The 13,322-nt window shown below is 43.9% G+C and overlaps 1 protein-coding gene across 1 annotated transcript in view; it reads left to right on the top strand.

Annotated features, from left to right (window-relative positions):
* The window catches only part of F8 (coagulation factor VIII), a 58,979-nt gene extending 46,599 nt beyond the window's left edge, over positions 1–12,380 (top strand). The window contains exons 21-26 of the mRNA XM_087972128.1: positions 168–253; positions 1,621–1,776; positions 5,654–5,798; positions 7,280–7,428; positions 9,168–9,344; positions 10,905–12,380. Of these exons, the coding sequence (XP_087828254.1) occupies positions 168–253; positions 1,621–1,776; positions 5,654–5,798; positions 7,280–7,428; positions 9,168–9,344; positions 10,905–11,063 (872 nt within the window). The 3' untranslated portion in view covers positions 11,064–12,380. The remainder of the gene's footprint in view (positions 1–167; positions 254–1,620; positions 1,777–5,653; positions 5,799–7,279; positions 7,429–9,167; positions 9,345–10,904) is intronic.
* Positions 12,381–13,322: the final 942 nt, after the last annotated feature.

Below are 13,322 nucleotides of genomic sequence, written 5' to 3'. Positions count from 1 at the left end.
GCTATTTACTCTTTGCCTCATTTGGGTCACCACATGGGCAGGAACCCCTTAAGGCTTTGAACTTAAGATCCAATCCAAGGTCCACCACTAAGGAAGACCAGCTGTTGCGAGGAACAACTTGCCAAATCTTCACGTTCTACTCTCTTGTCTTTTTCCTTTGGTCCAAGGTGGATGGGTCCCCAGTCTGGCCAGGTTGGACAACTCTGGCTCAATCAATGCTTGGAGGAGTGATCAAAAGAACTCCTGGATCCAGGTAAGCTTGACCGATAGGATGGAGAGGTTCTATGGGTAAATAACAAACAAGCATTATAAGATGCATGATTATCAGCTCCTCTTCTTCTTTTGGACGATAGAGAAAGTGAAAGTAATTCACTCAAGTGACCTTGTAATACACAAGAACTAGAACTTGTCACGCTATTTAAGATTAGCAGCTTTATTGCACTTGGAAATTTTCAAGCTAGATTAGGTCTAATATATCTGAACAGCAATGATTCCTCTGCCACCATTTGAAATGGCAGTCACCCTTTAAATTCCCTACGGTGATCTTAAGTGGTGACATTTGGTCTTAAAGGGAGGTAAGGTGACCGGTGGTTCATGTATGCTACCATGTAGTACGTATACTAGGAGGGAAGCCCAAGAACTAGATCAACAGTAGGTTCTTTGAAGGTAGTAGGACCTCAACAGCTCCTAAGGAGACCAGTGGCAGTACGGATGTTGGTCAACAGCCCTTTCTGTTTAATGGACAAATGTCCTTTTGACATAGGCAAAATGGACAGCTTCCAGATAATTATCCTTATGTAAACCTTCTTCTTCTTCTCAGAATCTTCTGGAAGACCTTATGTCCTATCTTATCATTTCCCAATGCAAGAGAAGCAATGCATTTGAGTTCTGTAGCTAAGCCATTCCCTTCCCTATGCATTCTGTCGATTTCTCGTCCTTCGAGATGGAAAAGTTGAAAATGCCATCATCAGTCTTGCTTTTCTAGTTTGCTTTGTGAACGGAGGAAGCTACTATTTACTAGTAACAAGGGAGAATATTTGTAGCTTCAGGGTTGACCTGAGGGGTCCTGAGCTTGGTTGTTTTCTTGCAGATGTTTCGTTATACGACTAGCAGAGGGGGTATTCAGCAGGTTCAGTTCTGGAGAACCGGTAGCAGAACTTTTGAGTAGGGGTGGCAAATGCCACCTCTGACTGGAGATTTTACAGTATACTTCCCCTGCCATGCCCACCAAGCCACATCCACGGAACCGGTAGTAAAAAAAAAATTAAATCCCACCACTGCCAACTAGGTAACGTCATCAGTGTTGACAGCAAGGATAATGCAGAGCATTGCTGAGGTTAGCTAGTTTGGGTAATGAAACATCTGCAAGCTCAGAGAATACCAAGGACCCCTTATTTTTTTTTACTAGCTTAGGCCATTGATATATTTAGCTGTGATCCATTTTGTTCCATCTGCCAATAACTTTCTACTATGGTAGCCTTTTTCAATGTGTGCTGAGTCCATGATTGCTGTGTTGAATTTGGAACTCTGGGAGGTGCACTCCTAAACATCTGGAAGGTGAGGAAAGATGCTTTATAGAAACTTTGCTTTTCTAAAGAAAAGAGTGTTCTTGTTGTCCAGGTGGACTTGCTCCAATCCAAGATCATCCATGGAATCAAGACCCAAGGAGCTCGGCAGAAATTATCCAACTATTACATCTCCCAGTTTCAAATCTTCTACAGTCTGGATGGAGAGACTTGGAAGAGTTATAAAGGCAATTCTACCAACTCTCAAATGGTAATTTTTTTTTTTGTTAGCGATTCTCTTGTAATCAGAAAACAGAAAGATGTTTGAAAATGTACCAATACAGTTGAGAATGCAAACCATCATTTCATGCTAGAAGGCATGTTCTGTTGTGGTCCACTGGAAGCCTGCAGAGCTGGCAGCAGAGTCAGACAGTGGGGAGGAACATGGGCCAGTCCGGGAGTCTGGGGAGGGCTCGGTCGAGGGATCTGCATCCAACACAGAGATGGGGCCGGGGCCATCTGGAAATGATGTGCTGACTCTGGAGCCTCCAGAATCTGATAGCAGCGAGGCAGAGGAGCCTGTGCGCTTGCGCAGAGCTGCCAGAAGGCAAGAACAGTTAAGACAAAAGGAGCAACTCGGGAGTAAGGCTTGGAGATGATTGGCCCCTCCCATAAGACATAAAGGAGGAGCAAAGGGACATGAGCCTTTGCAGGAAGCAACTTTGTTCATTCTGGTTGGTTTAAAATCTGTAGCTCCATGTTGACTTTGTGCTCCGTTTGGCCTTGCAGAGCTAATTGGCAATTTAGTTGTTGGCAGCATTTCAAGGGAGATAAAGGTGGGTGCTTATCAGCCTTATCCCGAAAGACTGTGGCAGACTTCTGTTGGACTGTTTGTTTGGGACTCATTACGGGCTGTGAATGCATATAATTCACAGCCGTTAAAATAATTTTAAAAAAGGTTTTTGGGAACAGCATGTGATTGCTACTGTTTCAGGAAGCCTTGGTCAGAACATGTTCAAGAGGGTCAACCCGTAAATAAAAACAGCAGTACGCTTCAGACATGTTGAGTTTGCAAATCTTTAAATTTGCTATGTGCAGAGTTGAAGTTTAGAGCTGGTTTCCACTTTTAGTTATCTCCTGATGATTGCAATAATAACAATGGATTTAATACATCCGGGATGGAAAAGGCTGCGTTAAATCTGAGGTTGCAGTTGCCAAATAATTCTTCAATGTGAGAAGTTGCCTCAAACCAAAAACATTATAATTGGAGTAGAAAAAAAGGCTAAATAGAGGATTACTTGTGCCTGAGAAAGAATGCAAGAATAAGCTATGTTCCCGTCTTTCTTAAGCACCACAAAAGTAGAACAAAGCAAGAACATAACACAGCATTTCGAATATTAGGCATATCGCTGAAAAGAATCCAGTGTGTATTAATGCAGAATGTGGATTTGCTTGGCACAAGGACTTCAGGAGCTTTTACAGCCCAGATTGTACTTGCTGATAAATGGGATGCATACATGAATGACTAACAGGAGGTGGCAGTGCTATAATCTATAGAAGGACTATTAGGTTTCTGTAACAGCTTTTTTGCTTGTGCCATCTGTGTTGTAAACTCGCAAGATTCTTCCTCCCTCCCCCGCCATGTATATGTATACATTCGAATTAAACTGTGATGTTTCTCTGTGTCATATACAGTATGTGTGTATACATGGGGTAAATGCATAATGGTTATATTTTGAGAGCTGAATTCAGTGAAATTTTATTTTAGTGTATGCTGACTAGTGTACATTCAAAGTGACAATAAAATTTCTATTCTATTCTATTCTATTCTATTCTATTCTATTCTATTCTATTCCATTCCATTCCATTCCATTCCATTCCATTTCTAATTCTCTTCTCTTCTGCTCTACTCTATTTTACTCTACTCTACTCTTCTCTATTCCTAATTCTATTCTATTCTATTCTATTCTACATTTAAAGAAAAGGGTATATAGGTACGGTAACATGTACATTCTTCGTTTTGAAAACCTTCCTATTTTCTAAAAGGTTGGTTTTTAACCATGATCTGTTGAGCAAGCAGTTGAATCCAAACCAAGTTAAAGCCCTATTGCATTGTATGAATCCTATTTTAGCATCCCAAGCCCACTCACACACTGTTGAAAGAAACAGGAGGAGATCCCTGAAGGATTGTTGGGTTATGAGTAACTCTCAGTGGGTTCCTCCTTGGCTTTGGTTAACTTATATGGGAAGCACAATTCTATTCTATTCCCTATTCTATCCTGTTCTGTTCTATTTCTTCATTTGGGTTATATATAATCTGCTAGGCAGTTAATAATAAGATAAGACACCACAATAAAAAATCCACCATAAGGCAAATTAAGAATGATGCATGCAATATTTGAACAAACAACTATATTGATAACACAGTAACAATCACAGCCTCAGGGTTCAATTAACAATTAACAATGAGCAAACCTTCATGGGGTTGGTTTGATCAGCAAAAAGCTCCCTGGAACAATGCACATTTTAGCATCTTCTGGAAAGAAGTCAAACCAGGGCGAATTATTCAGCTGAGCTTGGCTGTGGCTAGAAAGAAGCTAAGCAGGGCTTGACCTGGTTAAGATTTGGATGGGCATAAAAATATTGGGGCATGGGCTAGATTGAGAAATCAAAAACTCAGTTCAGAGAATGTTGTGGAAAAGCTCTTCCATGTTGCAACCGAGAAAACTTTGGAGCTCTGTCCCTGAAGTCTTTTAGATTTGATTTCTAATAAATGAACTCAAAACAGGTAATAAATCTATACCTATAAAAGTGAAATACCACACAAAATCTCCAGAACTGTAAAGCCTACAAACTTGAAATTTGGCACGTATGTTCCTCTTGCGTTCTAGGTGCTGACTAAGAAAGGATTTTTTTTTAATGACCATCAGAGCATTAGTATTTCGTATATTATTATTAACATGTTCTACTCCCCTTCCCCACCTGAAAAGAAATCTGTTCCAAATGCAAAACACAAGCAGAGGAGAGAAGTTTCACAGCACCAAGCAGCTTTAGTCCAGAACAGTTGAGCTAAGCCATGCCCAGGCTCCTTGTTGTCTCCTTCTTGCTCACAAACAGCAAATACTGTTTCAGTCTCCAAACAGTCCTCAACTCTCTCACACACTGACAGGACTTTAGCCAGATGAATACCGATGGATGCTGGTAGGTAGAGGCAGAATTTTTTTTCCCTTATTTTCCACCCCAAAAACTAAGCCTGTCCACATAGTTTCGTAGCGAAGCACGGGGATCGAGCTAGTTTCTAATAAATGAACTCCAAACAAGTAATAAATATAAACAAGGAACATTTAGAGAGTTGGCGTTTCTCTTAATCCATCCTGGAGATGTTGAGGCCCAAACATGGATTGGGCTGTTTGCAAATCAGGTTTCTTTTTTAATGTTCAGTCATGTCTTTTGGAGACTGCCTAGACAAATCCCTGCAGTTTTCTTGGCAAGGTTTTCAGAAGTAATTGATAAGCCTTTCTAGGGCTGAGAGAAAGGGACTGGCCCAAGGACACCCAGCTATCAGGTGCAGGAAAGCCAGGATTTCTAGATTAAGTTCAAAAGGAGCACAAGTTTATTTCATGTTACCTATACACAACTTCCAACTCTGTTAATCTGTTAAATCTGTCACTAACAATCTAGATGGAAGTACCAATGGAATCCAGTCAAGGGGGCTGGACATAGATCTTGTGAATCCAAACTGATGGTGTGTTTGATCCCATCCTTGGGCTCAGCCTGGTTATCTCTTACACCAGCTGGCCCCTAATAACAGCTCTTGTCCTCCTTTGCATCATCATCATCTTCGTTTAATGGCCACATAATCCCTTGCGGGGTAGAGTCTGGGCAAACTGAATGGAGCTAGCAGAGTGTTTACCGGCCGGATGCCCTTCCTGTACCGAATGCCCTTCCTGTCACCAGTGTGGAGTTTTGTTCAGCAGATATATTCTCAACATGCCCAGAGAGATAAATATCTGCCTCTACCCGGGATCGAACTCACAGCCTCCTGATTGTGAGGCGAGAGCTGCACCTCTAGGCCACCGTACCACTCCTCTTGTCCTCCTTCGCATGTCCCAATGGAAACAGAGCCGCTTTTCGCTTCTTGCCTGCAGATATTCTCTGGAAACGTGGATGGAGTGAGCGTGAAGGACAATGCCTTCGACCCTCCCATTGTAGCCCGTTATCTCCGTCTCCACCCAACGCATTTCAACTTTCGCAACACCTTGAGGATGGAGTTGCTAGGATGCGACCTGAACAGTATGGAACAAGAACTTTCCTTCTTTTTTTCCATTCATAGGATGGTGGGGTGGTTGAGGCAGTGGGGTCTCAGAAACTACCAGGATGACATGCAACACCACCACTCCTGCCACACACGTCTCTGCGCACATACGCACAATCGCACATCTATGGTAGCTTGAGTTTGACACCCCTGGGGTAGTAGACACATATTGCCTACCATGGACTGGTCATCCCAATGAGAACGTTTAAGGTCCATAATTCAGAGGTGTTCAAACTTGACCCCTTTAAGACTTGTGGACTTCAACTCCCAGAATTCCTCCTCCAATCATGTTAGCTCCAGGAATTCTGGGAGTTGAAGTCCACAACTCAAACTTGCCAAGTTTGAAGACACTTGGATGAGAGAGAGGGAGAGAGAGAGAGAGAGATTAGATAGATAGATAGATAGATAGATAGATAGATAGATAGATAGATAGATAGATAGATAGATAGATAGACAGATAGACAGACAGAGATGGAGATGGAGATGGAGATGGATAGATATGGAGATGGAGATAGATACTATAGATCAGGGGTCTTCAAACTTGACAGCTTTTAAGACTTGTGGACTTCAACTCCCAGAATTCCTCCTCCAATCATGTTAGCTCCAGGAATTCTGGGAGTTGAAGTCCACAACTCTTAAACTGGCCAAGTTTGAAGACCCTCCACATCAAGCACTTTTCTCACCTGGAGAGAGACATACAGCTACTGAAGTTGCTTAAAATGCCACAAAAAGACGTTTCTCCCTAACCAATATAATCCGCAGTTCTGTTATTTGTTATTCTTGTATTCATCAGATTTGCAAAAGACAGCTTTGCTACCTTTCCTATAGGAGCAAAAAACCTGCTTAGTACTTTCTTTCCCCATTTTTCACCAAAGCAATAACCCTTTGAGGTGCTTTGGACTAAGAGAGGAAGACAGGCCCTAAGTCTCCAGGGAGCTTCTGTGGCTAAGGTTGGACTCCAAGCGAAGTCCCAGTTCAATGTCTTAATCACTCCGTCTCACCGACTCTAGTAGTGTACAACTGTACTTGGGAGAAAGGTCCATGTGTGTTAACTGCTGAGCAAACAAATATAAGATTGCATGGTTAATAAGAAGATAAATGACTAACTTTGTAATGGGTAAAAAAAATAGTATGATTTTAAAAATCTGGGAAAAAATTCACTGCTAACCAGGTCCCCACGATGAAGGCAACAAGGATGCTTTGATCAAAAGCAGTTGGATGCAACGTATACAATTGAATGCCATTCGAGGAATGAAGATCTGGCACAAGGGATAGAGGTAGAGAAAAGAGGCTACTGAAGCTAAATGGACAAGAGTGGACAACCATTTGACCACAAATAGTATAAGGTCTCCTGCCTTGAGAAGGTTTTGGGCTGGAAGAACTCCAAGGCCTCTTCCAGGGCTACGATTCTATGTTCTAAATGTGGCTTACTAGGATTGTCTATTTTCTTTCCCTTTAGGCTGTTCCATGCCGCTAGGAATGGAGAGCAAATCCATTCTTAATGAACAGATTACTGCCTCGTCTTGGGTTGACAATGTGTTTGCTACTTGGTCTCCCTTTTTGGCCCGGCTCAATTTGAAAGGAAGAATAAATGCATGGAGACCAGAGGTAAATTGAAGGTCTACAGCAGTGTTTTTCAAGCATGGCAGCTTTAAAATGGGGGGGACTTCAACTCCCAGAATTCAATTCCCTTCTCTATAAGCCTTCCTTCCCGAAAACCTCTAGTTTTTCATTGTATGCACCGTGTCTTCCGTTATTTTGGCTCCTTTCATTTCAGCTGCAGTGATGGCTTTGCCCAACTTCCCCTCTAACCTATTTTTAGTAAAGCTAAAGGCTCCCCTCGCGCACACGTGCTAGTCGTTTCCAGCTCTAGGGGGCGGTGCTCATCTCCATTACAAAGTCCGAAGATGTCTCCGTGGTCATGTGGCCGGCAGGACTAAACACCCAAGGCGCACGGAATGCTATTACCTTCCCACCAAAGGGGTCCTTATTTTTCTATTTGCACTTTTTACGTGTTTCGAACTGCTAGGTTGTCAGAAGTTGGGACAAGTAACGGGAACTCACTCCGTTACACGACGCTAGGGATTCGAACCACCGAACTGCCGACCTTTCTGATCGACAAGCTCAGCATCTTAGCCACTGAACCACTTAGCCACTGAGCCACTACCTTTAAATGAGTCTTTAAAAGATGTCTGTTTTGTCCCAGGTCTTGGATAAATGTCTAGTTGGGCCTTTTTCATCAGATGGGGCAACCATTTTGTGGTATTTGCTGCGTCCAGATGTCCATTGCTTTTTTTATATCGTACAGGTAGTCCTTGACTTTCAAGCACAATTGCACCCCAAATTTCTTTTGCTAATCAAGACATTTGTTAAGTGAGCTTTGTCCCATTTTACGACCTTTCTTGCCACAAGCATTAAGTGAATTGTTGCAGTTGTTAAGTTAGTAACGTCGTTTAATCTGGCTTTTCCCCCATTGACTTTGCCTGTCAGGAGGTCCCCAAAGTTGATCCCATGACCCCGGGACACAGCAATGGTCATAAACATGAAGCCGTTGCTGAGCATCTTAATTTTGATCAGGTGACACGGGGGATGCTGCAACCGTTGTTAAGTGTGAGTCACTTTTTTCAGTGCTGTTCTAAATTTGAAAGTCACGAAGTGACCTTTTTTGTAAGTTGATTCTTTTAACCTGTATTCTTTTAACATAATCCGTGATTGGGAAAAGAAAGTAGAAAGGCTGAAATTTAGTTTTCCAAGGATGGAGCGTGTTGTGGCCTGTGGGCCACTGCCGAATCAGAGGAGGAGGAGGAGGAGGCGTGGGAGTCAGGGTCTGCATCAAGGCAACCTGAGAGCTCTGAGGGGGAAGAGGAAATGGAGCTGACAGAGAGAGAGAGAGAGAGAGAGAGAGAGAGAGAGAGAGAGAGAGAGAGAGAGAGAGAGAGGTGAAGCCTGGGCTATCTATCAGCCCTCAGATGGAGAGTCAACAGCCCCCAGGTCTGGAGGTGGCTGATGAGGAAGAGGAGGAACAGCTGGGTCCAGAGCCTGATGTGGGATGCACAGAAGGCAGAGGAGAGGAGAGCAGTGGAAATCTATGGGCCGGTCCTTGGGACGGAAGAGCCACCACTGCTAGCGAAGCCCCACCCTAGCTCTGGGGATAAAAGGCAGGAGGCGGAGATGAATAAGTGTGGCAGACAACTATTTATCTCTCTGACGGACAGATTTGTTAGCCTGCGAGAGAAACTTTTCGCTGGAGCTGCCAGCGCTCCTAATAAAGGCGTCTTTTGAGTTTGTTGTGTTTGTGGAGCTGGGTCAGAACAGAGCGACTGTAATTTCCGCTCTCTTTCCCCCAGGTTGACAGCACAGCGGAGTGGCTTCAGGTGAACTTTAAGAAGATTGTACGGGTGACAGGATTGATAACTCAAGGCGCCAAATCTGCCTTCACCCATATGTTTGTAAAGGAGTTCAGTCTTTCCACCAGCATAGATGGCCAAAACTGGACATCCGTCCTTCAACACGGGGAGAAACAGGTTGGTACCATTTCTGCCTACAGGGAGTCCTCGACTTATAACCACAATTGAGCCCACAATGTATGTTGCTGCGTGAACCATGTGTTAAGCGAGCTGTGCTGGACTTTTCCTTCTTTTGTTTCGATAGGACTAAATGTTCCCTCATTGGGGATTGCTCTCCTTATGGTCTAATCCAGGGGTGTCCAACCTTGGCAACTTTAAGACTTGTGGACTTCAACTCCCAGAATTCCTCAGCCAGCAAAGCTGGCTGAGGAATTCTGGGAGTTGAAGTCCACAAGTCTTAAAGTTGCCAAGGTTGAACACCCTTGGTCTAATCAGTGTTTCTCAACCTTGGCAGCTTTCAGGTGTGTCAATTTCACCCTCCAGAATTCCTGAGCCGGTTATACAGGTCGTCCTCAACTTACGATCACAACTGAGCCCAAACTTTCTGTTTGTTCTGACCTAGGCTTCCTTAGGAAGCATAGAACACTATCTTAGTCCCGGCAAAAACCTCTTTTATTTCCACGGCTGTGAATTACGTTCATTCACAGCCTGCCAAGGCTTCACAAACGGTCTTTCGGGGGAATGTTTATAAGCACCCACCTTATTGCACTTGGAATGCTGCCAGAGAACGAATTGCCAGACAGAGGGCAAGTCCAAACTGGACACAGAGTCAAATGGAACTTTTCAAAGCTTGAATCGACCAGATGAACTTATTGCTTCCTGCAAAAGCTCACATCCCGTTCGCTCCTCTTTTATGTCCTATGGGAGGGGCCAATCATCTTACTCCTGAGTCGATCCTGCTTTGTCAATTGTTCTTGTCTTCTGGTAGTCCTGAGCATGCGCAGGCTGGGAACCAGTTCCAGAAATTCCCCCATCTCACTGCTGTCCGAGTCTGAAGGCAGCTGATGACTGCCAGCCTGCCCTGGCCCCACCTCTGCCCCTGATGCAGAGCCCTCATCCGAGCCTTCCTCAGCCTCCAGGATTGGCCCATGTTCCTCCCCAACCTCCTTACTACTGTCCGACTCTGCTGCCACCTCCGTCAGCCCCCGATGGGCCACAACACTGTTGCTAAGGGAGACCGTTGCTATAAGTAACCATTTCCCCATTATACAACCTTTCTTGCCACCGTTGTTCAGTGAAGCACTGAAATAGCTAAATTAGGAACACAGGTGGTTAAGGGAATCTGGTTAGGGTTATCCCCATTGACTTTGCATGTCGGACGGTTGCAAAAATTTAAATTATATTCCTTTTCTTACTCAATCTACTTCAATCAACCATGGTATATTATACTATTATCACATATTTCAATTTCTTCCTCTTCTGCCTAGCCATTCATAGAATAAATTCCAAATTTTATAATAATCTTTTTCTTCCTGTTCTCTAATTGCCATTGTCAATCGACTCATTTCTGCACATTCCATTATTTTCTTCATTGTTTCCTCTTCCGTCGGAATTTTTCCATTTGGTGCAAAGATGAACTGTTGTAAGTTGAGGACTTATCTGTAGTTCATTTTGTTTTTCCTGATCAAGTGAAAAGGGTCTGAGAAAAGTGACAGTTACCGTCCTCTCATTTTTCAGGTTTTCCAGGGAAATCGCGATTATTTCCAGCCCGTGATGAACTTTCTGGACGTCCCGTTCTTTGCCAAATATTTGAGGATACACCCACTCAAGTGGAACAAACATATTGCCCTGAGGATGGAGGTGTTGGGCTGCGACAACGAGCAGACAGACTCCTAGTCAAGATCAAACCATCTTTGGCTTTTGCTGCAAACGCTCAAACAAGTAGAATATTCTCCTGCCCAGCCCACCGCAATGCTGTACATATATCGTCATAAAATATACTTCCATTACTCTTGTATTTTTTGCCAATGGTGTTTGGCTGCATAAGGAGCAACGTGAAGGCACTGCAAAATGTTGCAATGGTATATATATAGCCTGTGACATGTGTCAAGTGTGGGTTTTGTTAGGATCGTATTCTGGAATTGAGGAACAGCGATATTTCTTCGCTCGCAAACTTTGTGCAGGATTTCTTAGAGGCCAGGACATTAGCTGCATGAATTCCTATGATGGGCTTTGCATTTTTTGGTGGTGGGAGGGAGGATTTGAAACGAGCACTTTCTTCCCCACGGTCACTGTTCTCGTGATGGTTCATCAAGAGAGGTTTTTAAGAAGAAATTAAGACAGCCACTTGTCTCAAATTGTATAGGGCCTCCTGCTTGAGCAGTGGTCAGACTAGAAGACCTCCAAGGTCCCTTCCAGCTCTGTTCTGATTGGTTGGTGGTCTTCCCAAAGATTCCACTGATATCTAAAGAAGAAGCTAGTACTATCAGCAACATCTCCTACTTACCAAGGAAAGAGGAAATGTTTCGTTTTGGGGATACCTGAGCATAGATCTTAATTGTTGAGTATTTGCTAGCCTCTAACATTTTGAAGAAGCTCCTTTGAGAGCCCCAACAGAAAGCTCCTGGAAAGCAAATTAACCTGTAGAGGCCCAAAACATCCAGTCAACCTGTCTTGAAGTCAACCATAGATTTATCCTTTTACTAGAACCAGCCATGGCTTGACGTTGGACTACAAAAAGTCTTGTAGGTTGTGATGGATCGGAATTGTCATCTGTCAAATCAAAAAAGCTGTTCAATTAAAAAAAATTGTTTACTGCTACTCTTTAATTCAGGGATCCCCAACCTTGGCAGCTTGTGGACTTCAACTCCCAGCTATGCTGGCTGGAGAATTCTGGGAGTTGAAGTCCACAAGTTTTAGAGTTGCCATGTTTGGAGACCTCTGCTTTAATTCATCCCTACTAGTAGGTATCTCCATATCTGAGGTGGTCAAGCTACCAGTAAATGTCTTTTGCTTCTAGCAATTGTCTAAAGGGAGGTGTCGCTATTTTATTCAGTCTTGTCCCCAAAGCCTGTCAAGCAAAATCCAATACAGGTGGGCCCTTCAGGTGCTACCCTAACTGCATATTCAGCATTTGCATCTCATTTGCTCGACGTAGACATGAATGTAGCTGGAGAATACAGCGATGTAATTAAAGAATGTTTATCTCCTGAAGAACTGTACTTTCTTCCCTTGTTTTTCTTGATGGCCCAGCACAAAGTCTTTTTAGTAGACTGAGTCAGCATTAATACTAATAATAATTAATTACCCAGTGAGGAATGAATCTTCCCCCATGGTAGGTTTTAAGGTTTCTAAATGCAACCTCAGAATTAGTCAGAAGAGCTTGGTTTATTATTTTATTTCATGGGGGCTTCGTCTTTCCAAGTGCATTCTTTCCAGCCCAAGATAAAGGTAGAAGTAAAGGTCCCCTAACACAGGGGTCCCCAATCACCGGTCCGCGGACCGGTACCGGTCCATGAACAGGTCCTACCGGCCGCTGGCTTGCTGGGCGCCGCCATCTTTTTGATGAAAAGTGCTTCCGGTGAGCTTTTCGGGTAGAAAGCTCACCGGAAACACGTTTTCATCAAAAAGATGGCGCAGCCTCGTGAGCTTTCGAAGCCACCGAAGCAGTTCATCAAAAGAGCAGCGAGCTTTTCCGGTAGAAAGCCATTTCTACCCGGAAAAGCTCATCGGCGCGCACGCTATCTTTTGATGAAAAGTCCTTCCGGTGAGGTCACTGGAAGCACTTTTTCATCAAAAAGATGGCGGCGCCCAGCTGATGCCGGTACCGGGCCGCGGCGCCCAGCTGATGCCTGTACCGGGCTGCAGCGTAAAAAAGGTTGGGGATCACTGCCCTAACACATACGTGCTAATCATTTTCAGCTTTAGGGGGCAGTGCTCATCTCCATTACAAAGCCAAAGAGCCAGCGCTGTCTGAAGACGTCTCTGTGGTCATGTGGCCGGCAGGACTAAATGCCCAAAGTGCACGGAATGCTTTTCCTTTCCCACCAAAAGGGTCCCTATTTTTCTACTTGCATTTTTTACATGCTTTCGAACTGCTAGGTTGGCAGAAGCTGGGACAAGTAATGGGAGCTCACTCCGTTACACAGCGCTAGG

The sequence above is a fragment of the Notechis scutatus genome, chromosome 10 (assembly GCF_049901735.1).
Source record: "Notechis scutatus isolate UNSWTSFEM ecotype Mainland chromosome 10, rNotScu1.2, whole genome shotgun sequence".
NCBI lineage: Eukaryota > Metazoa > Chordata > Lepidosauria > Squamata > Elapidae > Notechis > Notechis scutatus.
Note: the sequence above shows the minus strand (reverse complement) of the source record. Positions and strands in the feature narration are given on the sequence as shown.